General features: G+C 43.9%; 1 protein-coding gene across 1 annotated transcript; it reads right to left on the reverse strand.

Annotated features, from left to right (window-relative positions):
- Window positions 1–227: 227 nt before the first annotated feature.
- Window positions 228–24,776, reverse strand: Ebpl (EBP like). Its single transcript, XM_076872523.1, has 4 exons — window positions 24,576–24,776; window positions 5,661–5,730; window positions 1,452–1,590; window positions 228–858 (listed from the first exon to the last, which is right to left on the reverse strand). Exons 1-4 carry the CDS (start codon window positions 24,744–24,746, stop codon window positions 618–620), a joined length of 621 nt encoding a protein of 206 aa, XP_076728638.1. The 5' UTR covers window positions 24,747–24,776; the 3' UTR covers window positions 228–617.
- Window positions 24,777–26,508: the final 1,732 nt, after the last annotated feature.

Raw genomic sequence — 26,508 nt, forward strand, 5'->3', positions numbered from 1 at the left:
AAGGCCACTCCTGGGGCTACTCAGCCCGTAGACCCTTTATTCCTCCTGCCTGTTGAACACCTGGAGTATGAATGCTAAAACCCTCATGTCTGCATGACTTCACTTACCAGTACAAAAGGAGAGGGGGAGAGAGGAGGGGTTTATATTGGCACCCAAAAGGGATTATTGAGACCAAAGAGGAAGCATCAGGTTTTCTGGAATAAAGAATTAATGTGACACTCTCTACAGTATTCTATAATAGTTGGCTTTATTAATGTGGAACAATTAATGCCAGTCATAAAAGAAGGTATAATTCAATGTGATTATTACAAGTTACAATTTATTTCCCTCTGCTTTTTTTCCCTCCAGTGTTAGGAATCAAACCCAGGGCCTTGCACATGCCAGGCAAGGGCTCTACCACCGAGCTACCCCCAGCCCCAGCCCCCCGCCCCCAGCCCTCTCTTTTTCTTAAACTTCTATTTAATTAATAACAACCACTACTACAACAATGACAAAAACTTAGCACCTTATGACCAACTTGAAACAGGCTGTTCAGGAAGAGCAATGAAAAAAGAAAGCAGAGACTGGAATGTTCGCTCCATGCCGGCTCATCGGGCAGTGTTCCTGGCTTTGAAAATTCACCGCCACTTCTTCCCTAAGCTGGTTCCTTTGTGATGCATCCTCCTGAGCTCTACCCACGACTGCCACAGTAGCAGTCCTGGGATCAGAACCCACACACCGTTAAAGAACACGAGATAGACCCAAAAGTGGAGCCAATTGTCGGTGTCGAGGTTGGGGCTTCCGATGAGCCACTCTGGGGAGAAGGTCATCCAGTCACCGTACAATTCACACACGCACAGCGTAATCTGTAGGAAATGCCTGCCCCAGGGAAGAAGCATGGAGTCAAACTACAGCTCAGCACGGCTCACACCCTGGATTACGACATCCCTTCTTTAAGGGCAGCATCGATGCAGCCCGAGCTACAGAAAAGCTCTCTGAGCTGGACCCCACTGGGTTTTGGGTAGTGCTCCTTTGATGGGCACGTCAAAGCCATCGGTGCAAAGACTCGGTCCTGCCTTGGAGAAGCTGCCTTGCCCTTTCTAGTAGATCATTCCCAGTGAATATGGACTCTCAGGGCTCTTGGACTATTCTGAAGAATTTATATTTTATTTAGAGACAGTGTCTCACTGAATTGCTTATTGCCTCACTTTTGCTGAGACTGGCTTTGAACCTGCAATCCTCCTGCCTCAGCCTCCTGAGCCACTGGAATTACAGCTATGAGCCACTGTGCCTGGCTCTCATATTTTTTATTTTGAATGGTCCCAAATTATCCCCGAGTACTATGACCCTCATTTAATTTGTATTCTACTTTTTATCTTACAAATAAATTTGGCCACAACCTGTTCCAAATGTCACTTTGACACTGGGGACAGACATCTCTTCTCTTTTTGAAAGGATAGAAGAACACTTACCGATAATATTTCTCTTTGACTATGGCATAAATGAGGAACAATGCTAGAAACCCATCCAGGACAGCAGTCAGAATTTCCAAAGACACAATGGTTGGATCAAAATAAAGCCATCTTGCATCAGCTTTGCCATATTCTTTCCCTAAAGGTAAAATACCTGTTGTTAGTCATCTGGCAAACACTTTTTTTTTTTTTTTTTTTAATGACAGTTAATGAAAATGACCCCTTTCCCTAAAAAAAGGAGAGCAAAAGAATACTTGCTGCCCTCTTAACATTCTTCACAACATATTAACAATATGTTATAGTTGTAAACTAATTTAGTTTCCAAAGTGACTGCACAAATGACCCCTCTCTACCCTTGAGCCTTTATAAGTAACAGAATTCTGTATTAATCCAATATAGTCAGTCTTTAATAATGATCTGTGTAGATGCATTGTAATTCCTTATTTCAATATTTCAACATAGCTGGGTACAATGGTGCACACCTGTAATCCCAGTAGCTTTGGAGGACAAGGCAGGAGGACTGCAAGTTCAAAGTCAACCTCAGCAACTCAGTGAGGCTCTAAGCAACTTAGTGAGCCAGGGCTGGGGATATGGCTCAGTGGTTAAGCATCTCTGGGTTCAATCCCCAGCACCCCCCCAAAAAAAGAGGAGTTCTGATATCTTATTGGTCTAAGCAGTGCAAACCTCTAGAGAATCTCATAAAAGTAAGAGGAAGGATCCCTTGGGGCCAGGCAAAGGTTTCTCATGAAAAGCTGTCCTGAAGGAAAAAGGACAATAAACAGGGTTCTCTATTTAATGAGATAACACACAAGATTATCTGCCAGGAGGTCCCCCATCAGGCCATGCCAAGACATCCAGCCTGTCCTTAGCTGACCTGATTCTGAAATAACTGTTCCCTGAATTTACGCGTATATGACAGGTGAGGTGAATCAGCCAGTGCAGCCCACATTTAAGGAAATATCACTTAAGTAAAATGCCAGTGCTTTAGGGACCAAGAGATGAGTGGGTATTAGACATTAAACCAAACAACTCCAAGCCACCATTCATTCCCTCTTTAACTCAACAACTCTCCTCTGGGCTCCTGGGAGGCTCTGCGCTAGGCCTGAGGATGCAGCATTAACCAGGACGCCCGTCTGCCCATGCGAGACCCACACTGGAGAGCAACACCTGCAGAGAGTGATGGTCAGAGAAGATGGGACCCGCACCAAGGAAAGGGATAAGGGGCAATTCCCTAGACAGGATGTTCTGATCACTTCCTGTCACCTTGCTGGGAAGGAGGGAGTCCCACTTGGTGGGTCACAGAGATGGCCAAACACACCTGGCACTGGACCGATGAGGAGGATGGCCATTTAGGAGTCCCATTCCCTCAAAGCCTGGGCAAGAGTCACTGTTGTCTTTGGGACCACATGGAGGGTCACCTGGGAACACAGTGAACCGGGGCCATGGAAGCAGGCGTGGTAGTGACAGGAAGGTGGGTTATGTCCCGGTTCCCCTGAGAGGTGGCGATTGGCTTGTCTGAATAGTTCTGTGGGCTGGCGGGAGCTGAGCCTCCTCCCTGGGGAGAGGCAGGCAAGACACAGTTCCCGTGGTCAGGAGGGCCGCTGGCTCAGGAAACTCCTCCAGGGGGAACAGGGGGTGGGGGCCTTGCAATTTGGCCCTTGGAGGCCCTTGACTGATGTTGAGGCACAGAGTATGGGATTTTAATTTTAGGCCTTACGCCACCAGGGGTACCTCTGAAACCAGGTGAGGGGTAAGAGTCCTTCGGGGAGGAGCATGCACACCGGCCCAGGGCTGAGAACAGATGTCTGAAAGAACAGAGGATAATCTGTATACGGGGTAAAAATGGGAGTTCATAACCCACTTGAATCAAAGTGTGAAATATGATATATCAAGTACTATGTAATGTTTTGAACAACCAACAATAAAAAAAAAATAAAAAAAAATAAAGTATATTGACACCAAAAAAAAAAAAAAAAAGAAAAAAGAAAAAGAACAGAGGAGCGGGCAAAGCTCAGAGGTCACTGTGAAGAGCTGGGGACGAAGGCGGGCTGCACCGCGCCAGCCCTGCTCTCCCCATCCTCAGCTTCTCCTCCTGTTGCGAACTTTGACCTCTCTTTGGCAGTTAAACCAAAGGGCAAACAGCAGCATCCAAGAGCACAGTGACCTGGTCATTCCCATTTATTTTGTGATTGACAACTGGGCTTAGTCAGAGGCTTAAAGGGAAAGATACCAACTGATGGCCAGAGGAGGTTTCCCTGAGCTGAGCCACTGCTGTGGGCTTGACCAAGTGGAGATGAGGACCTGGTGCGGGTCCTCATGTGCACAGCTGGCCTACAGCCTCTGAAGCCACGGGCAGTACACGGGACAGTGCCTGGGAGATCCTGGTCCAGACCCTCTGAACCAGAATCTGAATTTGAGTAAAACTGCCAGGTGACTTTGTGTACTGTGGGGCCTGGGAAAAAGTCCTTACTTTTTACTTGCATGAAAATAAAGGGCACCTTCATTAAAGTTTTTACTTCTTTTTTTATATATACAATACCTTTATTTTATATTATTATTAATATTATTATTATTTTTATTATTGGGATTGAACCCAGGGCTTTGTGCATAAAAGACCAGCACTCCATCAACTGGGCTATATCCCCAGCCCTTATTTCATACATGCTAGGCAAGTGTTCTGCCTCTGAGCCCCTATTTTATTTATTTTTAGGTGGTGCGGCACCTCACACATGCAAAGCAAATGCTCTACCACTGAGCCACACCACGCCCTGATTTTTTACTTCTCTGAGGTGAACAATGTAAGTGTTAAGATGACTGAGAAAGACTGTGGCTGGCATTCCCACTTCACAGGATTAAGCCAAATTCGAGTGATTTACTTTCTCTGATGGCTGAGCAGCCAGGGCCAGAGGTGGTCACATGGCTTCTGACAAAGGGGACCAGAGAGAGGCTCACCAGAGACAGGCAGCTACTCATCTGGATCCCGCAGCCTCTGGGCTTCACCAGGCAACATCAAGCGAGGGTGAATGTAAAGGCTCACCACCAAGCTGCACGACTGCTTCAGCCTGCCCTGGAACCAAACCGGCAGGACTCAGGGGCTCAGAGTCCTCCACTGCAGGGGACACGAGGCCGCAGAGAGGCCACATTTTGTCTTCAGAAGCACTAACCAACTAGCTCAACTCTCTGGAGGCTTTCTAACACTAGGCGAGAACAGCAGCCCCACAGAGACCCAGGGCTGGAGGCGGGATGTCAAAGACGTGAAAGAAACTGGATGGGCTGGTGTAGCCGGAGGTGCCCCTGGTGTAGCATGCCAGGGTTTGATCCCAAGCAAGCAAGCAGCCAAAGCCACCAACAACCAGTCACAGAGCAAAATCCGAAACAGTTACCCTGAGCAAGGCAGTTTTACAGGGTGGCAAAGATGCTGCTGCAGGGCTCATTTATTTGCCAGTATTGGCACAGTTCACGCAGGGAAGCTGGCACTGACTGGACGCCGGCTGATGTCCAGTGGGCAGGAAGAAGATGCGGAAAACCTGTCAATAGCTCAGCAGGGCGGGAGGAGTCGGAGAAATTATAAGAATACAAATGGAGATGTACAGTAAAAACAAAGTTGTTTTTTTTTTTTTAAATTTTTTTTTTTTTTTTTTTTGGTGGGGGGTTACTGGGGATTGAACTCAGGGGCACTCAACCACTGAGCCACATCCCCAGCCCTATTTTGTATTTTATTTAGAGACAGGGTCTCCCTGAGTTGCTTAGCGCCTTGCCATTCCTGAGGCTGGCTCTGAACTTGTGATCCTCCTGTCTCAGCCTCCCAAGCTGCTGGGAATACAGGCGTGCACCGCTGTGCGTGGCTTGCCCTTACATTTTTAGTTACACATCTTTACTAAGATGTAATTCACAGCCCGCACAACTCCCCTGCTTAGACAGGTTTTATTATAGCCCCAGATTTGAATCAACGCAGTCTAACTTGGAAAAAAGAACACCCCCCACCCCCCCACCCCCGCGCCCATTAGCAGTCATTCTTCACTTCCCCCAACTCTCCCACCCCACACCCCCAGCCCTCAGCAACCATTCATCTCTTATCTGTTTCTACAGAGTCACCCGCTGAAATGGAATCCTGCAGTAAGCATAGGGGCCTGCATTCAATTGACAGCCACAAAAACTTGCAATTAATGTCCTCTGACATTTCAAATGCAAATATTTTTAATTACTTACATAAAGAAGCAATCAAGCCCTCGGAATCAGCAACATTTCCTACCAAGGAAAAGTAGACAAAAGAGCCTTCCTAGAGGGAAGAAAACGAAGACATGCTCGGGTTTAGCATCACAACCACCCGGTGGCACCACAGGACACTGCGGTGGCCCCGCTCCCCTCCCCTCCCCTCCCCTCCCCTCCCCTGGCTCCCCTCCCCTCCCCTGGCCCCCCTCCCCTCCCCTCCCCTCCCCTCCCCTCCCCCATCCAGGGTCCACCTCCTGGTCAGCAGCCTCTGAGACCACACCATCACAGCCTGGGGGTGTGAACCTGGAGCCTGCCTACCCGGCCCTTCAAAAGGAGTATGTCCAGAGCTAATGTACAATAAATGTCAGCTTCAACCACCAGCAGAATGAAATCAGAGGTGTGTGCCTCTATGGGAAAAATAAGTGAACATTTACACAAAGAAAGTGCTTCACGGTTGTACTAAATAGATAAGCTCTTTAATTATTCCAGGGATCTTAAATCTTTAAGAAAAATCACAACAGTTCATTTTTTTTTTAACCCTAAAAAAAAAAAAAAAAAAAAAAAACCCAAGCTCTCTCTTAACAAAAATGGCAACTGAATGTCTATAAGAGTTTTTTTTTTTTTTTTTTTTTTCCCCTTGCCCTAACTCCCTGCATCAGGACAACTTTTAGGAAGCCTTAAAATGTTTTCAGGCTTTCTCTTGGCATTTAAGTGATGAAATATCTACAGTTATTGAGCATTTCTCCATCACTTAAGTGCTTCTTTGCCTAAGCTTTAAAAAAAAAAAACCAAACAACTTGAATTCACTGGGACATCATGTTGCTTGTTTGAATAATTTTGTTGCTGTCAATATAATTTTTTTCCCTCATTTCTTTTTATATTTATTTATACTGGGGATTGCACCCAGGGATACTTTCCCACATCCATCCATTTATTTATTTAGCAGTACTGGGGATTAAACCCCGGGGGTGTTTTTACCACTGAGCTATAGCCCCAGCCCTTTTAATTTTGAGACAAGGTCTCCCTAAATTGCTGAGACTCGCCTCAATCTTCTGATCCTCCTGCCTCAGACTCCTGAGTCCCTGGGATTACAGGCACATGCCACCATACCAGTTCTTGTTTCTTTTTATCAAAGCAATCACTTATTTGACATCAAAACCACCTTTGCTTCTCTTCTGCTCACTTTCAGTACCACTTCCACTTTCAGTACCACTTCCTAGATTTACCACTTTCAACCATTTCTGTCCATTATCTTCCTGATTATGTATTTACACTGATATTTCCTTAGACTGCTCATCCTGAAAAATTGTTAAATTCATACCACCTCCCTCTCCTTTCCAGGTTTTCCACTTTTTGATAGCTGTGTCATTCTTCAATTAGTTACCCAAATGTGTAACTTAAGTCATAAACTGGACCTCGGCTCATTCATTCATCAACTTGGCAGTTTCCTGACTTCCTACCATGTAACAGGATCACAAGACCCACTCCACACTCCTTCCGTCTTTTTCCCATTTCCAGCTCAACTTCGGTCCACTTTGTATGGACATTATGGAGATTAGTTATATTTCCATTATGGTTATGTAAACATATTTATCTTCCTTGTTTCATCCATCAGTGGATTATAAAAGTTGAAAAGCATTCAGTAGCATTTACAATATTGTGATTATAGAAATATCATTCACTGCAGTGGGTCACAATTTCCAGAGATCCAGAACCGATTCCAGTGTCACTTAAGAATAACTGCAAATGGAATATACTTAAAATTTTTAAAAAATATTTTTTAGTCACAGATGGACACAATACCTTTATTTATTTATCTTTATGTGGTGCTGAGGTTTGACCCAGTGCCACACCTATAATAGGCAAGTGTTCTACCACTGAACCACAACCCCAGCCCCCTAAAAAAATTTTTTTTGTAGTTGTAGATGGACAGAATGCCTTTATTTTAATTTGTTAATTTTTATGTAGTGTTGAGGATCGAACCCAGGGCCTCACACCCTTTGCCACTGAGCCCCAACCCCAGCCCCAGCCCAATACTTTCTTACTTTATGAATGTCTTAAAATCATGCTATGTATTAGTCTGCTGTACATTTGGGCCATGACTTATTTGTAACCTATTTTTGTTTATCCTAAAGTTTTTGTAATTGCCTTTTCTTTTTCTTTTTTGGGTGGATAGGGGTACCAGAGATTGAACCCAGGGGCACTCAACCACTGAGCCATATCCCCAGCCCTATTTTGGATTTTATTTAGAGATAAGGTCTCACTGAGTTGCTTAGTGCCTTGCTTTTGCTGAGGCTGGCTTTGAACACATGATCCTCCTGCCTCAGCCTCTCAAGAGCTGGGAACTGCTGGGATTACAGGGGTGCACCAACTGTGCCCGGCTTTTTTTTTTTTTTTTGATTGAGAGAAGAAACTTGTCTCTCCAGCTCATGAGTATCTCTGTTTCTTATCTATATTAACCTCTGTTAAACAGTGATTTTAGAGTTGGTTTGTATTTTCTTGATATTCTTTGTCACTTAACTGATAAACACGGTTTATCTAAAGATATATAAAAATTATATTCCTTAAAGGAGATTTATTCATATATGAAGTAAATAACAGTATTTTTACACAAGTAAGTATTCTCTAGTTTCCTTATTTTGTAACACTTTATTTTCACCAGCCCATTTTTTATTTTTAGCATTAGCCAGAGTGAAAAACCCTCGTTACTTCCTTGGCTTGGCATGGGAACTTTCTAGACAAAAGTACCACTGTTCTGGCCAGCAGGGGTGATGGGGCCGGGCTGAATCTGACCCTTCCTAGGCCGTAGTCCATCTTTCTATAAAAGAAGGACTTGCTAAAATTAGATTGTGGATCTCATCCAAAACCTGGATGTGACTTCCACTAGCAACCTCTTTCCCTGGCCCACGAGCCAAACATGGATTCTGACACTTGGTTACGGACCCTTCCTTAGAAGCAACTAAGGGTAAGGGCAAGATGGAGAGAGACCTGGAAATTACTAACATTTAGGGACCTACGAGTAGAGAACAAATCTGTTCTCTTTAATCTACCTGTTGAAATTTTACTCAGTTTCCTTTTTTTTTAATATTTATTTTTCGATTGTAGTTGGACACAATACCTTTATTTTTATTTATTTATTTTTATGTGGTGCTAAGGATGGAACCCAGGGACTCGAATATGCTAGGCAAGCGCTCTACCACTGAGCCACAATCCCAGCCCCAAAATTTCACTCAGTTTTCAATCTCAGTCCAAACCCACTTAATTTTTTAAATTTTTATTTGTTCTTTTAGGTATACATGACAGTAGAGGGTATTTTGACATATCATACACACAGGGAGTATCACTTCCCATTCTTGAGGTTGTACATGATGTGGAGTTACATTGGTCATGTATTCATATAAGAACATAAGAAAGTTATGTCCAGTTCATTCTACTGTCTTTCCTATTTCCATCCCCACTTCCCTTCATTCCCCTTTCTCTAATCCAGTGAACTTCTAACCCACCACACACACTTATTATGAGTTAGCATCCCCATATCAGCGAGAATATTTGGCCTTTGGTTTTTTGGGACTGGCTTATTTCACTTAGCATGACAGTCTCCAGTTCCATCCATTTACTGGCAAATGCCATAGTTTCATTCTTCTTTATGGTTGACTATTATTCCATATATATGTACTATATTTTCTTTATCCATTCATCTGTTGAAGAGCATCTAGGTTGGTTCCATAGCTTAGCTATTGTGAACTGTGTTGCCATAAACATTGATGTGGCTATGTCACTGTAGTAGGCTGATTTTAAGTCCTCTGGGTATATGCTGAGGAGTGGGACAACTGGGTAAAATGGTGGTTCCATTCAAAGTTTTCAGAAGACTCTCCATACTGCTTTCCAGATTGGTCGCACCAATTTGTAGTCCCACCAGCAACGTATGAGTGTGCCTTTTCCCCCACATCCTCGCCAACATTTATTGTCAAACCCTCCTTATTCTAAGAAATCTTCCCAAACTTCTTGTGAGGATAAATTTCTCACTCCCCTGTAACTCCCAGGTCACTAAATTAGTTTCTACAATCAACTGCTATTTGCTGCTTATGCATCTTCAGCTCCCAATTAAATCACATATCTCTGGTGTCTGGTGTGTGTTATCGCCATCTCAGAATCCTAAAGAACCTAGGAAGATTTTCGTGTTCAATGTTTGTTAATTTTGAAGTAATGACAAGTTCACACCATGAATTGCCTACAAAGTGGGATGCCCTGTTGAGGCTTTTAGAATGCACTGTATATTTCTTACTATATTAGTCTCCTAAATAGTTATATATATATATACACACACACATATATATATAAACATATTTTCATATAAATACATATATATGTTGTAATGTTTTAATGAATATATTCATGCTTTCAACTGTGATCAGATATAACCTTCTCCAGGAAGTAGATTTTTTTAAAGATACCTTTATTTAATTTATTTATTGTTTTTTATGGTGCTGGGGATTGAACCCAGGTACCCAAACGTGCTAGGTGGATGCTCTACCAATGAGCCCCTACCCCAGCCCCAGGAAGCAGATTTTACCGGTTCTTTTGATGGGAGGTAGGTGCCCCTCTGTTACGGTTTGGATATGAGGTTTCCCCCAAAAGCTCTTGTATTAATTCAGGAATGTTCCAAGATGAAATAACTGGATTATGAGAGCCATAACCTAATCAGTCCTTTCTAATTTGAACAGACTAACTGGGTGGTGGTACTGTCACCCAGAGGGGTGTGACCTTGCTTCCTGGCTTCCAGGAAGAGACCAACACTCCTGAACCAGGCCCTCCCACCAAGATGTGCAGCCTCACCGTGGGCCCAGAGCAATGGAGTCAGCCATCTATGGACTGAGACCTCTGAAATCACAAGCCTCAAATAAACTTCCCTTCCTTGAAGTTGTTTTTGCTGGATATTGTGGTCACAGTGACGAAGACTAAGACACCTACACCGAAACCGACTTCCTCATTCCTTCCTCCAAACTTCGAGTTCTCTTGGGGCAAATGCACGATTCGCAGGACATGCTAATAAGGCTAACTAAAATAATAAGAAATAAAAGGAGGGGGCGGGATAGAGAACAAGAGTTTTTTTTTTTTGGTTTTTTTGTTGTTTTTTTTTAGGCAACAGATATTCCACTTAAAAATGGGGCAAAAGAGGATTTCACCAAAAGGGATATATGGATGGCAAATACACACATGAAAAGATGTTCAATAACATTAGTGATCAGGGAAATACAAACGAAAACCTCAATGAGGACTCGCCCTATCACTGTCAGAACGGTTTACATAAAAAACAATGGATGGGGCTGGGGCTGGGGCTGGGGCTGGGGCTGGGGCTGGGGCTGGGGCTGGGGCTGGGGCTGGGGCTGGGGCTGGGGCTGAACGGCAGAGCGCTCACCTAGCACCCGGGAGGCACTGAGTTCAATCCTCAGCATCACATAAAATAAGTAAATAAATAAAGCAAAGATATTGTGTCCAATTACAATGAAAAAAAATATATTTATATTTTAAAAAACCCTGGGAAACCCTAGTAAAATCAGCGGACTACCTTCATGTCTACACTATTGTTTTAAAGACCTTACCACTGGGGGAACCTAGGAAAGTGTCCACGGGAGCTGCCCCCATTTTGTTTTCCCACTGGTAATGCAAGCTTCTCCAGGCCCTTGGCCAACACTTGTTATTTTCCTCTGTTGTTGTTGCGGCTGTTTCAATGACATCTTACTGGGTGTGACTTGTAGTGGTTTTGACTCCTAGCTCCCTGAGGACCGGTGAGGTTGAGTGGTTGAGCATCTTTTCATGCACTATTGATTATACGTTCTTTGGAGAAATGTCTACTCACATTCTTTGCCCACCTTTGAGTTGTTTGCTTTACTGTTGTTAAGAACATAGACGTTTTAAAATGTAGATACCATCACCTGGTACTTCTCTTATTCTTTTTTTTTTTTTTTTTTTTTAATGTTTTAGTTGTAGTTGGACACAATACCTTTATTTATTTGTTTTTATGTGGTGCTGAGGATGGAACCCAGGGCCTCACACATGCTAGGCAAGTGCTCTACTACTGAGCCCCAGCCCCAGCCCTCTTAGTCTGTTTCACTATAACAAAATACTTGAAGCTGGGGACTTTTGCAGAAAAGAGGTTTATTTAGCATATGGCTCTGGATGTCCAGAAACATCGACTCAGCTCTGGCAGGGGCCTCCTGGCTATATCACAACATGGAGGATGGCATGATAGCAGCAGCAGGTGTGAGAGGGAAAGATCACAAAGTGAGAAGGGGAATTCAGGATCCCAAATTGCTCTTTTTTTTTTTCTTCTTCCGGGGATTGAACTCAGGGGCACTTGACCACTGAGCCACATCCCCAGCCCTATTTTGTGTTTTATTTAGAGACAGGGTTTCACTGAGTTGCTTAGCACTTTGCCGTTGCTGAGGCTGGCTTTGAACTCACGATCCTCCTGCTGCAGCCTCCCTAGCCACTGGGATTATAGGTGTGCACTACTGCACCTGGCCTAGACTTGCTCTTTTTTGTAACACTCCACTCTCCTAAGAACTCACTAACTTCTCAAGATCAGCATCTGTCCCTTCCTGGGTGATGTCCCTGTGACCTAATTACCTTGCACTAGGCCCTAATTCTCAAAAGATTCCTCCACCTTAACACCACCACACTGGGGACCAAGCTTCTACCACACGAACCCTTGGGGAGACAGGCTGAAACCATATCCAAAGTGCAACAGTACCGACATGCAGTGGCCTAGGCCACTCCATGAGCAAGATCCTGCTAAAGTGAAAGCCCTGGCAGGGGCCACTATCCCAGGAACCTGAGAATAAGATCTGTCGATGCACCTTGGAGCAAAGGGTCGGTGGTGAATCTTGAGTGGCTACTCTCTCGTTGCCCAATAACCTCCTCTTGTCTTCAAAGCCCCAGTGAATCCTTCCCTCCTCATGCCACCTCCTGACCTGGCCAGAGTTCCATCACTCACTCACTAGGCTGAATGACAACCCTTGTTCCTCTGTCCAACGCCTTCACTACTTAAGCTCCTTAAAGGCAGCCCTGTATGGATGACACCAATAAACACCACACACAAGCCCTGGCTGATTCTCCTCGCTTTGCACAGCTATTCTTCAACTAGTAGCCTTTGTGGGTGGGGTCACCTAATTTCTTTGTCCTCAGTTTTTTATAAGCTACGGCAGAGATGGGATGGGTCCTGGAGGCGTAGTTTGCAAAGATCCTTGGCTAAGCCATTCACGGTGTGGAGAAAACACTTTCTACCATAGGGGAAGGGGACCACTGCAGACCCCCGGCAGGGCTGGTGGGCCTGTGAGGACCGGCACTGTCTGATGACAGATCCCGCTTTTCCAACGTGGTACAGTGGTTCTTCATAGGGACATTGCCCTTATGTTTTCCATAAAAAGGGAGCCAAAGAGGTCCACAAACACTTGGTTTCTCTCTTCATACAGTAGGCAACATTCTCAACTATTTGATTCTTCCTTCAAAACAACTCTGAGGGCTTGTGATCCTTCCCGACAAGATCAAACTTGTTTACCCCTGTATTCGCTTTTTGTTACCAAAACTAAGGGGAAGGAAGGGAAGGGGAGGGAGGGAGTTGGAAAGACGGTGGAATGAGATGGACATCATTACCCTAGGTACATGTATGACGACAAGAAAGGTGTGACTCTATTTTGTGTAAAACCAGAGACACGAAAAGTAGCTCTAAAGGTGTACTATGAATCGAAATGCATTCTGCTGTCATGCATAACAAATTAGAATAAATAAATAAGTTAAAAAAAAACTAAATATCTGAGATGGGCTAACTTTAGAAGAAAGAGGTTGATCTTAGCTCGAAGTTTGGAGGCAGAACCTCACCCCATGACAAACAGTAAAGTACAGGGTGTGTACGGAGGAAAGTTCACATCTCCAGTCCGAAGGCAGAAAGAGGGAGGGCCAGGCTTGGTCCTTTGTGACAACCTTTGGTGAGAAGTGCTGAGGGATTGCACAAGAACTACCATAATCCCTTTTGAGGGCAGCAGTCCCAATGACCCAAGGACCTCTCAGTAGGCCCCACCTCTTAAAGATTCCACCACCCAATACCAGCACCCTGGGGACCAAGCCTCCAGCCCATGCACCTTTGAGGGACACCTAGACCATAGCAGCCCTCAGCATGGCTCACAGGGAGTCCCGAAGCACTCCCTACAGGAGGACCTTCAGAGGAAAGTCAGAAAAGTGGGGAATGCCAACATCGAAGTTCCAGCTGACCTCTGAAAGGCTCTGTGATTTCAGATTGGCCTGATCTGACGCCAAAGAACTCAGGAGAGATGAAAACCAGCAGACACAAGCCACCTGCTGCAGGCTGCCCCGGGTGCAGCTCCCTCTCCAACAGCCCCGGACTCACTTCAAAACCAAAGACACGAGGTGCTGGAGGCAGAGCTGCAGAAGCAGACACCTATTCCGGTCTAAAGAGTCCTTGGGGGCTCCTGAACCAGATCTGTTCTAACCACACAGACACTCGGAATGGAAAGCATTAGTTATTATGTGCCAGGGGCCAAAATTATCTGTAGAATTGCAAAGAATGGAGGCAGATACAGTTCTTCCTGTGAATTCATACTTTATTTTAATGAACTATAAAAGTACTTTGTTCTTTCCCCTTCAAAGTTATTTCTAGGCTCTGGAGCATGAAATTTGTATTGACTTGCAGAATCGACATGGAAGGCTATTGTGGGGCTCTGAACAGGAGCTGAGCACCCCCCTTGGGGGTGTGGAACTGGCATCCAGGAAGTGCGAGGCAGGTGGGCCTCACCTTCGCTGGGTAAGGAAGCACAGCTCTGGGGGTGGGTGCCACCCCTGTGTTTGGTGTGACACAATCCCCTTGCCTTATTTGGGTGCAGCTTCCTATTGAATGTCTCCCCCTTAAATAAAAACAGGGGCTCAGGGCGGGCTCTCTCTCTGGCCTCTTGCCTCCCTTGTTCCCCTTTCCCTTCAGCATGGGAGCTGAGGCCTCAGAGCTGACCTTGAACCCCAAAAAGGTATTTCTGTGTTTGTGCGGTCTTGTCCTTGCCAGCCCCATTCACCAGGAGTGACCCTGACACCATGGGGGGTGGGTGGATGGGGGTAACGTGGGTGATAGGTTATCAGCTCCAGAAGCCTCTGATCATAGCGTAGGGTCAAGGCCCGCCCTCTGGGACTAAGTCACGGGTGAGCTCTAAGGTTCAGATGCACGGTGCGTGGACCCAGCAAGGGCCACCTGTAGGGTGTTGCGATGACCGGGAAGGCAGAACCTGGAGAGGTGTAGATGTGAGAGAAGTGTGGGAATGTGGAGATGAGCTGGAGCAAGAGCAGGAAATGCTCACGTTCTAGCACAGTCCCAGAGATGGGTCCGGCTTGCCAAAATGTCAACCACCCTGTTTACTGCAGGACCCGTCACACCAGAGAAGCAAGCGCGAACCAAGACTCCTCCCGCTGAAACCTCGTCCCTGTCTCTCTCTCTCTCTCTCTCTTTTTTTTTGTTTTGTGGTGGGAGGGGTACTGGGGATTGACCTCAGGGACCCTCAACCACTGAGCCACATCCCCAGCCCTACTGTGTATTTTACTTAGAGACAGGGTCTCACTGAGTTGCTAAGCACCTCGCTGTTGCTGAGGCTGGCTTTGAACTGGTGATCCTCCTGCCTCAGCCTCCAGAGCCCCTGGGATTACAGGCGAGCACCACCGCGCCTGGCTCATCCCTGCCTTTGATGTACTCCCCCTTTTTTGAGTTGTTCAGTTCCAGCTCCTGTCAGGACTGGAAGACCCATCCGGCGCTCCACTTTAAATCTAATTTCTGCTTTTGTCTGTATTTCTTTCTGATTACTTAGACTTCTTATTTTCTCAACTTCAGACCTCTTGGGCAGGAACCTACTCTGTGGGGAAGCTGGCCACCTAGACACCTAACCACATGGGCGGACTCCAAGGCACAGCACACAGAGCACATCAGAAAGCAAAAGCAAGCCATTGGCTACGCTTCTGCTCTGCAGATGCGCTTTTCTATCAAAGTGGTGTTTCAGCAGTCGTGGCTGTGAGCCCCCTGATTATGTGAACCTCAACAAGCCACAGGCAAAGCTGCTTACCTCCTGCAGGTGCACCTGCCAGGCCGAAGATGGAGCATCAAGGGCACACACACACACTTGCTAAAACACACAAACAAAATGGGGCGGTGGGCTTCAACCTGGGGGCACTTTCCAACACCCCTCCATTGTCAAAGCCCTCCCTGACAAATGCCAACAGGAATTTTCACATTTGAGTTTGGCAGCATATTTAGGGTGAAAATAGACGCTGGAGTGAAAAGTAAGGAAAGATAATGGTCATCTTAAAAAAAATGAAAGGAAACAACGCTCATTATTCACATTCTCTCTTTACCTGTCCTGACTGTGGGTGATACCTGCTGGGTATCTCTCTTGCTATCCATTTAATACACTAACTTTATCTGGGTGTGGCACCAGTTTATAACCCCAGCTACTAGGGAGGCTGAGACAGGAGGATCCAAGTTTGAGGCCAGCTTCAGAAACTTAGCAAGACTCTGACTCACAACAAAAAAACAGAAAGGGCTGGGGATGCAGCTCTGTGTTAGAGCCCTCACAAGCATGCATGAGGCCCTGGTTTCAATGTACAGCACCACAAACAAATAAATAATAACAACAACAAAAAAGACCAAATCCCATACCCAGATACTTGGCTTAAAAAATACAGGACCCTTCCTATTGGACACTTGAAACCTGACTGAACTATATCAGTTTTACTGAGCTGCTAACAAAAATGAACTTAAAAAGTAGAACAGAACGTATCCTGACAAATAAAATGAAGTAACAAAGGCCATTCTCCTTTTTCTCTTCAGGTGTTCCAGATCCATTATTTTAACTACATATTTTATAGACTTCAAGACATCTGCAAGTCAAAGCTCAGAGAAAACACCTATCCTCCTTGTGTGAACTACTGCTACCTACAACTGACAACCAATTTACAGAGAATACTCAATTTACTTGTTGCAATCCTTAAGAAAAAAAAAAATAGCATGAAGATGGCTTTATAAAAATAGAAAAATACAAAAAGAGGTCAAAGTTGTGTTTGAAGGTATTTGGGAGTTGTTTTTTTTTTAAGTGTGTTTGAAAACCCAGAGAAAACAGCGCCACCTTCATTATTATTAAGAGTGGGAGGACAGAGTGGGTAAGAATAGAATCCCTGCACAAACCCTGTCAACAGTGATTAGCATTTTCAAATGGGATTCACAGAATCTCGGCCTAATCAGTCTGGCTGTTTCCCTGTCAGCCACAGCAGACATCATTGTTTCAGGAGGGAGCAGCTGCTACAGCCTCCAGGGGTCCCCCACAGGGCGCAGGTGACTTCAATGACTTCCAATTGATGGAACCAGGGACCCAGCAGTGTTTCACCCAACACTCAAGAGTGGACTGTGCTCCCTCCGGGCCCTGCCCAGACATGTGCAGTTCCACCTGTCAACTCAGCAGTACTGGCTCTTGGGTCCCTGTCAATGGCACACCGGCATTAACAGGGGGACTGGGGGTCTGCGCTCACGCTGCTGGGTGTCAGAGTGTTTGCCTAGCTTGCACAAAGCCCTGGTTTTGATCCATCCCCAGCATGACCAAGAAAATCTTGCTGATTCTTTTATTCTTTTATGTTTTGTTTTCCAGATGAAAGACCACCCCCCCTCTGTAATTTGGGGCTCCCTAGAGCTTATCACAATTTGGAAAAAAATCCACTATTTTGGGGGGTACCAGGGATTGAACCCAGGGGTGCTTAACCACTGAGCCACATCCCCAGACCTTTTTTTTTAATATTTTATTTCTAGACAGGGTCTCATCAAGTTGCTTAAGGCTGGCTTTGAACTTGGGATCCTCCTGCCTCAGCCTCCCCAGCTGCTTGGATTAAAGCTGACCATACCCAGCTGGTAAAGTCTACTTTTAAACAAAGCATTTATTTTCTCCTTACTTGATGATCCCTCCAAAATGATGAAGCTATCAATGAATATTTTCTCTTACATTCCCTCAATTTTTTTTTTTTTTTTTAAGCCAAGAGTGTTACAGTAAGAGCAGTTTACAGAACAAGGATGCAAGAAAAAGGTTCAGTAGAAGGTGAAAGGAGAAGAGCAGGAAAGGTGACCACTTGTCCTGGGAAAGCCCTTGAATCCCTGGGAAACAGTGGTTGGAGATCAAGAGAAGGCAGAAGGAGGATGTGAGAAGCATCTAGAACCTCAAGGCACTCCCCGAGCTTGCAGGCAGACCGGCTGGCTATGTGGCTGAATCCAGCTTTTTTTTTTTTTTTTTCTTTGAAAGTTTTTATTTGTTCTTTTTATGAATCCATCTTATTGAGGGGTTGTCCCCGACTCACTGAGGCTGCCTGAAGCACTGGAAAATGTCAAAGCTCTTCCAGTTGTGGGGCTACCAAACCTCCAATACCATGCTCTGCAGCAGCAGCCCAGGTTGGCATGATTAGACTCCCCGGGAAGTTCTCCAGGGTGCTGGCCACTGCCAGCAGGTTGGGTCTTGGTGGCAGAGTTCTGCCCATACATGTGCATTTTTACAATCGTCATGGAAATATGCAATTAATACACACTTTGCCTTACAAGACTACAACTGTGTGACATCTTAGATATCTGAATAATTTGAGGTTCAAAATGAAAATTACTGAAGCCGGGCACAGTGGCACACACCTGTAATCCCTGCGGCTCAGGAGGCTGAGACAGGAGGACGGCAAGTTCAAAGTCAACCTCAGCAACTTAGGGAGGTGCTAAGCAACTCAGTGAGACCCTGTCTCTAAATAAAACAAAATAGGGCTGGGGATGTGGCTCAGTGGTTGAGTGACCCTGAGTTCAATCCCCAATATGGGGAAGGAAAAAAAAAAAATAACTACTACTGAAAAAATAATGTGTTTAGTTATAAAGGAAAAAACTGGGACCAGATTGAGATATTTCCTGTAGAATGTCTTCACCATTTCAAACACATTTTGTAGTACTAAAAGGTTTTGAAGTGTGTGTACTTCTTCTTTATACAAAACATTTTAGATCAGTTACAACAAAAACATTTAATTGATAAAATATATGCCAGAATTAAAAAAAATATTAGTTATAAAAAAGAATAAGCATCCAGATCAGAGGTCAATAAGAATATATTTACACAGATCATCTTTTGTTGTTATTCTAGAGCTCCAATATGGTTCTGAGCTTCCAGGCAGTTTGAGAGAAAAGGGAGAAACATTTATATTGTCCTTACTTTCAGAGAAGAATACACAAATCAATTTTTTTAGGAGAAACTAAATTTCTCCTTACACTTATCTGAAAAAGAGATTTCTAATATGGGTTTTCACATTCAGAGTGACATTAGTAACTACTGTTCTTCACATGAAACAAGCTCACAGTAGTTATATCATTGATTATTGTAATATGTGGAAAAATGTGCATCTATGACTTGAAGAACTGAGGTATAGTATATTCACATAGCCGAACACTCTGCAGTCAAGAAAGATAAATGCCTCAAGAAGGGGCTGTGTGGGGGACATTTCCTTCAGAACAGGAAGCAGAGAGATCAAAACATAATTCCACACATCAGACTACAGCTCAAGGCCCCATCAATAAAGTTATGTGTCATTTTACCTTTAAAACTGTGCTTGCAAAGTAGACTTACTCTTAAACTAGGTGGTAGACATGTAGACATATTGTTTAGGATTTTCAGACCTTTTTTGTATGCCTAAAATGTTGTAATAATTTAAAAAAATTTTTTTTGCAGGGATGCAAGTTTGATTCAACATATGGAAATCAATAAATATAATTCATCACATCAATAGACTTAAAGATAAAACTCATGATTGGGGTTGTTGCTCAGAGGTAGAGCATTCAGTTAGCATGTGCAAGGCCCTGGGTTCGAGCCTCAGCACCACATAAAAATAAATAAATAAAATAAAAGGTATTGTGTCCATGCACAAATAAAAAGTAAATATTTAAAAAAAGATAAGAATCATACGATTGTATCAATTGATGCAGAGAAAGCATTTGACAAAATACAGCACTCTTTTATGTTCAAAACACTAGAAAAACTAGTGATAGTAGGAACATACCTCGACACTGTAAAAGCTGTCTATGCTAAACCCAAGGCCAACATCATTCTAAATGGAGAAATATTGGGAGCATTCCCTCTAAAAACTTGAACAAGACAGGGATGCCCTCTTTCACCACTTCTATTCAACATAGTCCTTGAAACTCTAGCTAGAGCAATTAGAAGAAAGAAATTAAAGGGATACGGATAGGAAACGAAGAACTCAAACTATCATTATTTGCTGACAAGAGGATTCTATACTTAGAGGATCGAAAAAACTCCACCAGAAAACTTCTAGAATTAATTAATGAATTCAGCAAAGTAGCAGAATATATATCAATACTTATAAGTCAAATGTATTTCTATACATCAATGATAAATCCTCTGAAAGAGAAATTAGGAAAACTACCCCATTCACAATAGCCTCAAAAAAAAAAAAAAAAAAAAACTTGGGAATCAACAAAAAAGGTGAAAGACCTCTACAATGAAAACTATAGAACAGTAAAGAAAGAAACTGAAGAATACCTTAGAAGATGGAAAGATCTTCCATCCTCTTAAAAAAGCATGTGGGTGGGGGCATTTCAACAGAATCCTCTTAAATGCACACTTATTGGCTATTTTATAAAGTGGGGTGAATGGATAGGCAAAATTAATATTGTCAAAATGGCCATACTACCCAAAGCGCTTTACAGATTCAATGTGATTCCAATTACAATCCCAATGTTGTTCCTTATAGAAATAGTAAAGGCAATCATGAAATTCATTTGGAAAAATAAGAGACCCAGTATAGCTAAAGCAATCTTTAGCAAGAAGAGGGAAGCAGGAGGCATCAAAATTCCAGACCTTAAGCTATACTATGAAGCTATAGTAACAAAAATGGTGTGGTATTGGCACCAAAATGAACATGTAGACCAATGGTACAGAATAGAAGACACAGTGACAAAATCACATAATGTAAGAGAAAAAGAAATTGAAGTTAAAGTGAAGGACCAGGTATTGTTAAGTTCCCCTGCTACATCCAGAACCTGAAATTCCTGAGGCAGTTAAGACAAGGCCCTACTGGCCATTTAGCTGATTAATAGCCTAGGGCCATGTGCAGCTTGTTACGTAGGTATACGGGGCCCAAACCAATCAGTTTGAATGTGTACCCCGCTTAGGAGTGGCCAATCACCCCCGCCCGATCTGTTCCCGCCAATGAATGTACTAATCAAGTTTAAGAGTTGTTGTTTGATTTTCCCGTGCCTCATGATTATTTGTCCTGATGTATGCAAAGCCTCCGCCCTCCCCAAAATAATGTACTTAAGCACCGCTTGACCTCTGCTCGGGGCTCTTGGCTGCTCGTCCTTCTTGAGTGGGCCAGGAGCCCCAGAGCGTTGGAATGGATCCCCAATAAACCCCCTTCTGCAATTGCATGAGTCAGTCTCTTGGTGGTCTCTTCCTCTGACGTTTCGCAGGACCCTTACAATAATACAGTTATCTCATGCACTTCTCAGAAGCTATATACACTCAATCAACAAATATATGAAAAAAATGTTCAACATCTCTAGTAATTAGAGAAATGCAAATCAAAACTACTCTAAGATTTCATCTCACGCCAGTCAGAATGGCAGCTATCAAGAATACAGACAATAGGGCTGGGGATGTGGCTCAAGCAGTAGCGCGCTCACCTGGCATGTGTGTGGCCCGGTTCGATCCTCAGCACCATTGACACAACAAAGATGTTGTGTCCGCCAATAACTAAAAAATAAATATTAAAAAATTCTCTCTCTCTCTCTCTCTCTCTCTCTTTAAAAAAAAAAAAAAAAGAATACAGACAACAATAAGTGTTGGTGAAGATGTGCGGAAAAGGCACATTCATGCATTGCATTATATTACAAAGGCGCCAAAAACATAGAGTGGAGAAAAGACAGCCTCTTCAACAAATGGTGCAGGAGAACTGGAAATCTATATGCAGCATAATGAAAATAAATTCCTCTCTCTCACCATGCTCAAAACTTCAACTCAAAGTGGATCAAGCACCAAGGAATTAAACCAGAGACCCTGTACCTAATAAAGGAAAAAGTAGGCCCAAATCTTCATCATGTTGGATGAGGCCCCAACTTCCTTAACAAGACTCCTAAAGCACAAGAAATAAAATCAAGAATTGATAAATGGGATGAAATCAAACTAAAAAGTTTCTTCTCAGCAAAAGAAACAATGAGTGAGGTGACCAGAAAGACTACATCTTGGGAGCAAATTTTTACCATACACACATCAATAGAGCACTAATCTCCAGGATATATAAAGAACTCAAAAAACTTAAAACCCCCAAAACAAACAACCCAATCAATAAATGGGCTAAGGAGCTGAATAAACACTTCTCAGAAGATATATACACTCAATCAACAAATAAATGAAAAAATGTTTAACATCTCTAGTAATTACAGAAATGCAAATCAAAACTACTCTAAGATTTCACCTCATGCCAGTCAGAATGGCAGCTATCAAGAATATAGGCAATAATAAATGTTGGTGAGAATGTCGGGGGAAAGGCACATTTGTACATTGGTGGTGGGACTGCAAATTGGTGAAACCAATCTGGAAAGCAGTATGGAGATTTCTTGGAAAATTGGGAATGGAACCACCGTTTGACTCAGCCATCCCAGTCTTCGGTCTATATCCAAAGGACTTTAAAATCAGCATACTAGTGACACAGCCACATCAATGTTCATAGCAACTCAATTCACAACAGCTAAACTGTGAAAGCAACCTAGATGCCCTTCAGTAGACGAAGGGATAAAGAAACTATGGTATATATACATAATGGAATATTACTCAGCATTAAAAGAGAAAAAAAATTATGACATCTGCAGGTAAATGGTTAGAGTTGGAGAATATCATGCTAAGCAAAGTAAGCCAATCCCCCAAAATCAAAGGCCAAATATTCTTTGTGATAAGTGGATGCTGATCCATAACAGGGAGGGGGAAGGCATGGGAAAATGGGGGAACTTTGGGCAAAAGGGAGGGGAGGGAGGGGAGGAAGGGAGGGGGAGGGAAGGGGGGAGGGAAGGGAGGGAGGGGCCGGGGGTCAGGAAAGATGGTGGAATGAGATGGACATCATTACCCTAGGTACATGTATGACTGCGCATATGGTGCGATGCTACATTGTGTACAACCATAGAAATGTAAAGTTGTGCTGCAATTGCGTACAATGAATTAAAACCCACTCTGCTATCATATATACCTAATTAAAATAAATAAATTAGAAAAATTTTGGAGGGTACTGGGGGTTGAACCCAGGGGCACTTTACCACTGAGTTCCATTTCCAGTCCTTTTTATTTTTTAAGACAGGGTCTTGTTTGGGGGCAGGGGAGGTCTCTCCCTCTGGAGATGGGTTATATTCTCCCTTGAATGTGTATCTTTTTTCCTAAATAAATCTGTGTCTGATGGAAAAACAAAAGACAGGATCTTGTTAAACTGTTGAAGGCCTTGTTAAGTTGCTGAGGCTGGCTTTGAACTTGGGATCCTTCTGCTTAGTCTCCTGAATCCCTGGGACTACAAGTGTGCTCCACTGTGCAGGGCATAATCTGTTTTTGTTGTTGTTGTTGTTGTTGTTGTTTTTTGTTTGTTTGTTTGTTTTTTTAGTGGGCTCAGCAACCAGTTTTACTACCCCTGTTCTTTAGCAGATTTTGAGTTCAGGGACAGCTTAAAAATCAATTCTATAAACAAATGAGCTGTGGGAAATATTCATGGTCTCTTATCTCCCATACTGATTATTAGGAAAGAAGATATTTTGTAATTCCAGCAAAATCTGGTATAGACACATTTAACTGGTAAACATCCACACCTAAATGATTACCAAAAATTTTGCTTTCTTTTTCTTTCTCAATGCTATGGACTTTGACTTCATGTTATCTAAAGATCTGTCTAGATTTAAGCTAGGTCAAAGTTACAAACAATAAGATATTTTGGCATAGTTTTAAAAAAGAAAACAAAACAGGGTTGGGGATATAACTCAGTTGGTAGAGTGCTTACTTCGCAGGCACAAGGCCCTGGCTTCAATCCCCAGCACCACACACACACCCCATCCCCCCCCCACACACACACACAAAAAAAAAAAGTTTAAAAAAGGGATGTGGGTGGGGGTATTTCAACAGAATCCTCTTAAATGCACACTTATTGGCTACTTTATAAAGTGGGGTGAATTTTTAAGGACACAACGATATAAAAAGTGCAAACTTTGGAGTGAGAAGAAACCAACTCAGAATTATGCCAGCTACTTTAAGTTCAGGATCTGGTTTCACCTCTGTAAAATGGGGAGAATAAGTAGTTTATGGGATGTTGTAAGAAAAAGATTTTAAACACAGAACTGTTCCAGGCACACAGTAGGTGCCCAATAAATGTGATTACTATTACAGCCTTGGTGTAATACTATTGTTTGCTTTGGTGTAGGTTCTGCCATTCAAAAAGGACCTAAACTAAGTCTTTTTCAGTTCAACACTTATACGTTGGTTATAAAGCCAAGGAAGCCAAGGCTGTTGCTTTGAGCAGCTTTTAATCAAACAGAAACTCTTCTAGCAATTTTCAGGGCTTTTGTTTTGCTTTAAGTTTGGTACAGGAACCGGGAGCACTAGAAGGGCGGCGCGCTCTGTCCACAGACTCGGGAATCAGAACTCCGGGCCATGCAGCATCTGGCCAGAGGCCAGCGCGCCAGTGTCCAGGTCCCACCCGGGTCCTGCCAGACTTCCAACCACGGGGAAGAAAAGCCATCATCTCCAGCGGAAACTCCCTGGAATGGGGAAGGGTGGTCCAGAGGGAAGCAGCAGCCCGGAGCGAGACACTCACCAGCACTAAGTGCACCAGCGCGTCGTAGCAGAGCCAGGCTAGCGCGCCGCGGTCCGCCGCCCGCCGCCCGCGGCCCAGACGCAGGCCCAGCGCGCAGCCCGCCGCCAGCAGCGCAGCGCACAGCAGCAGCGAGGGGCCGGCCGCCGCCCCCAGCCCCCAGCCGGCCTCCATGCAGAAGCTGCCCGCGTGCGCAGCCGGACACCGGAGGGGGATCCCGGGGCGCGGCGAGAAGGTGGGGCCGCGGGCAGGGGCGGGGCGCGGTTCCGCTGTGGCCACGCCTCCAGGCCAGCCCGAGAGCCCAGAGTGTCACCAGCGGTTCCCGCCCGGCAGGTTCCCGGAGTCAAACCAGTTTACCCACCTCCACCAAACCTGCTCCAGGCCAGTCCCAAAGCACCCATAATATGATATGATGGGGGGTAGGTAATGGGGGCGCTTCACCACTGAGCTACAACCCTAGTTCTTTTTACTTATTTAAATTTTGAGACAGGGTCTCCCTAAATTGCTTAGGCCGGCCTTGAACGTTCGATCCTCCGGCCTCAGTCTCCCGCGTCGCTGGGATTACAGGCATGTATCACCGAACCAGGCTGATGCAGATTTTTTTTTTTTTTAAGGGTCAAAACTTTAACCACAAAACTAAAGTCTGATGAAGAATTTGCCTGGAGACGGGATAAATTTCGGGACTAAAGTGTCTAATTGGCCTTGCAAGTCTGTTTTTAATGACCAGCAAGCTTTTTTTTTTTTTTAATGTGGTGCTGGGGATCAAACCCAGTGCCTCATGCGTGCTTCACAAGTGCTGTACCACGGAGCCACAACCCCAGCCCACCAGCAAGCTTTTTAAAGCTCATGTGGCTGTTACTTCCATTTGTGAAAAATCCAAAAACATCAGCAAAGGGTCAGAGAAGCACTAAATCATATCAGGATGGCACTAGATGCTTTTACCTACCTTATTTTACTTCACAACCACCCTGTGAGGTCGGTGGAAAAAGACACAAATACCGTATGATTCCACTTTCATGAGGTATCTGAAGTAATCAGATTCATTATACCCATTAAATAATTCCTCTTTTCCCTTTCCTCCAGTCTGCACTAAGTATCATCCTACATTGTTTGTGGAGATTGATTGCCAAAAACGTAAATATACTTAACAGTATTGAACTGGATGGCTAAGATGGTAAATTTTATTGTCCGTATTTTATAATTTAAAAAAATGACTGCCTGCAGTTCAAAACCTTTTCCCCCCAGCCACTTCCTATACCGTTTTTTTATACTTTTATTTTATTTATTTATGTGGGTGGTGTTGAGAATAGAATCCAAGGCCTGGCATGTGCTAGGTGAGTGCTCTACGGCTGAGCCAAACCCCAGCCCCTTCCTATACCATTTTTAGTGTAGCAGATATCAGACTAAATTCTTTTATTTACACATCTATTGCTAGTTTCATGCCATTATAATAATAATATCTATTAGGCCATAGGGTTGCTAGTTGCCAATTAAATAACTGCTGACTGAAAAGTGTATATGGTCAACCTACCACCTAATGCTCTGAATTCTCTCCTATAACTTAGAAAATCTGATTATTCTTCTTTTCTTATATTCAGTTATTTCTCAACTGCATTCTCCCCACCAATTTTCTGACATCCTCCTTTAGTGATTATCCTATTGCCCCTTCAGAGCAAAATAGAAAGCTGATGAGGAAACTAATTAGAATCACTATCTTCATATTCTACCTCTGTTCCTCAGTCCTTTCTACTTCAGTATCTAACTTCCTAACCTCACTGATCAAGGGACAGTGACCTCCAGATCACTAAAACCAAAGGATATTTCATGTCCTTACTTCGCTTCATTGCTTAGCAGCACCACCGGGCACTGAAATGTCTTTCCCCACTATTTCTTTTTCTTTGCAAACTCACCCTCTACTAATGTGCTCACTGAATGC

The sequence above is a fragment of the Callospermophilus lateralis genome, chromosome 12, assembly GCF_048772815.1.
Source record: "Callospermophilus lateralis isolate mCalLat2 chromosome 12, mCalLat2.hap1, whole genome shotgun sequence".
Taxonomy (NCBI): domain Eukaryota; kingdom Metazoa; phylum Chordata; class Mammalia; order Rodentia; family Sciuridae; genus Callospermophilus; species Callospermophilus lateralis.

What these genes read in the sequence shown, in the direction of transcription:
- Ebpl (XM_076872523.1), bottom strand. Translation starts at nt 24,746, where the DNA reads ATGGAGGCCGGCTGGGGGCTGGGGGCGGCGGCCGGCCCCTCGCTGCTG. An exon ending in CGCTGGTGCACTTAGTGCTG is followed by an intron (nt 5,731 to 24,575) that starts GTGAGTGTCTCG and finishes TCTTCCCTCTAG; the next exon opens with GAAGGCTCTTTTGTCTACTT. An exon ending in GGGCTTGATTGCTTCTTTAT is followed by an intron (nt 1,591 to 5,660) that starts GTAAGTAATTAA and finishes TTTTACCTTTAG; the next exon opens with GGAAAGAATATGGCAAAGCT.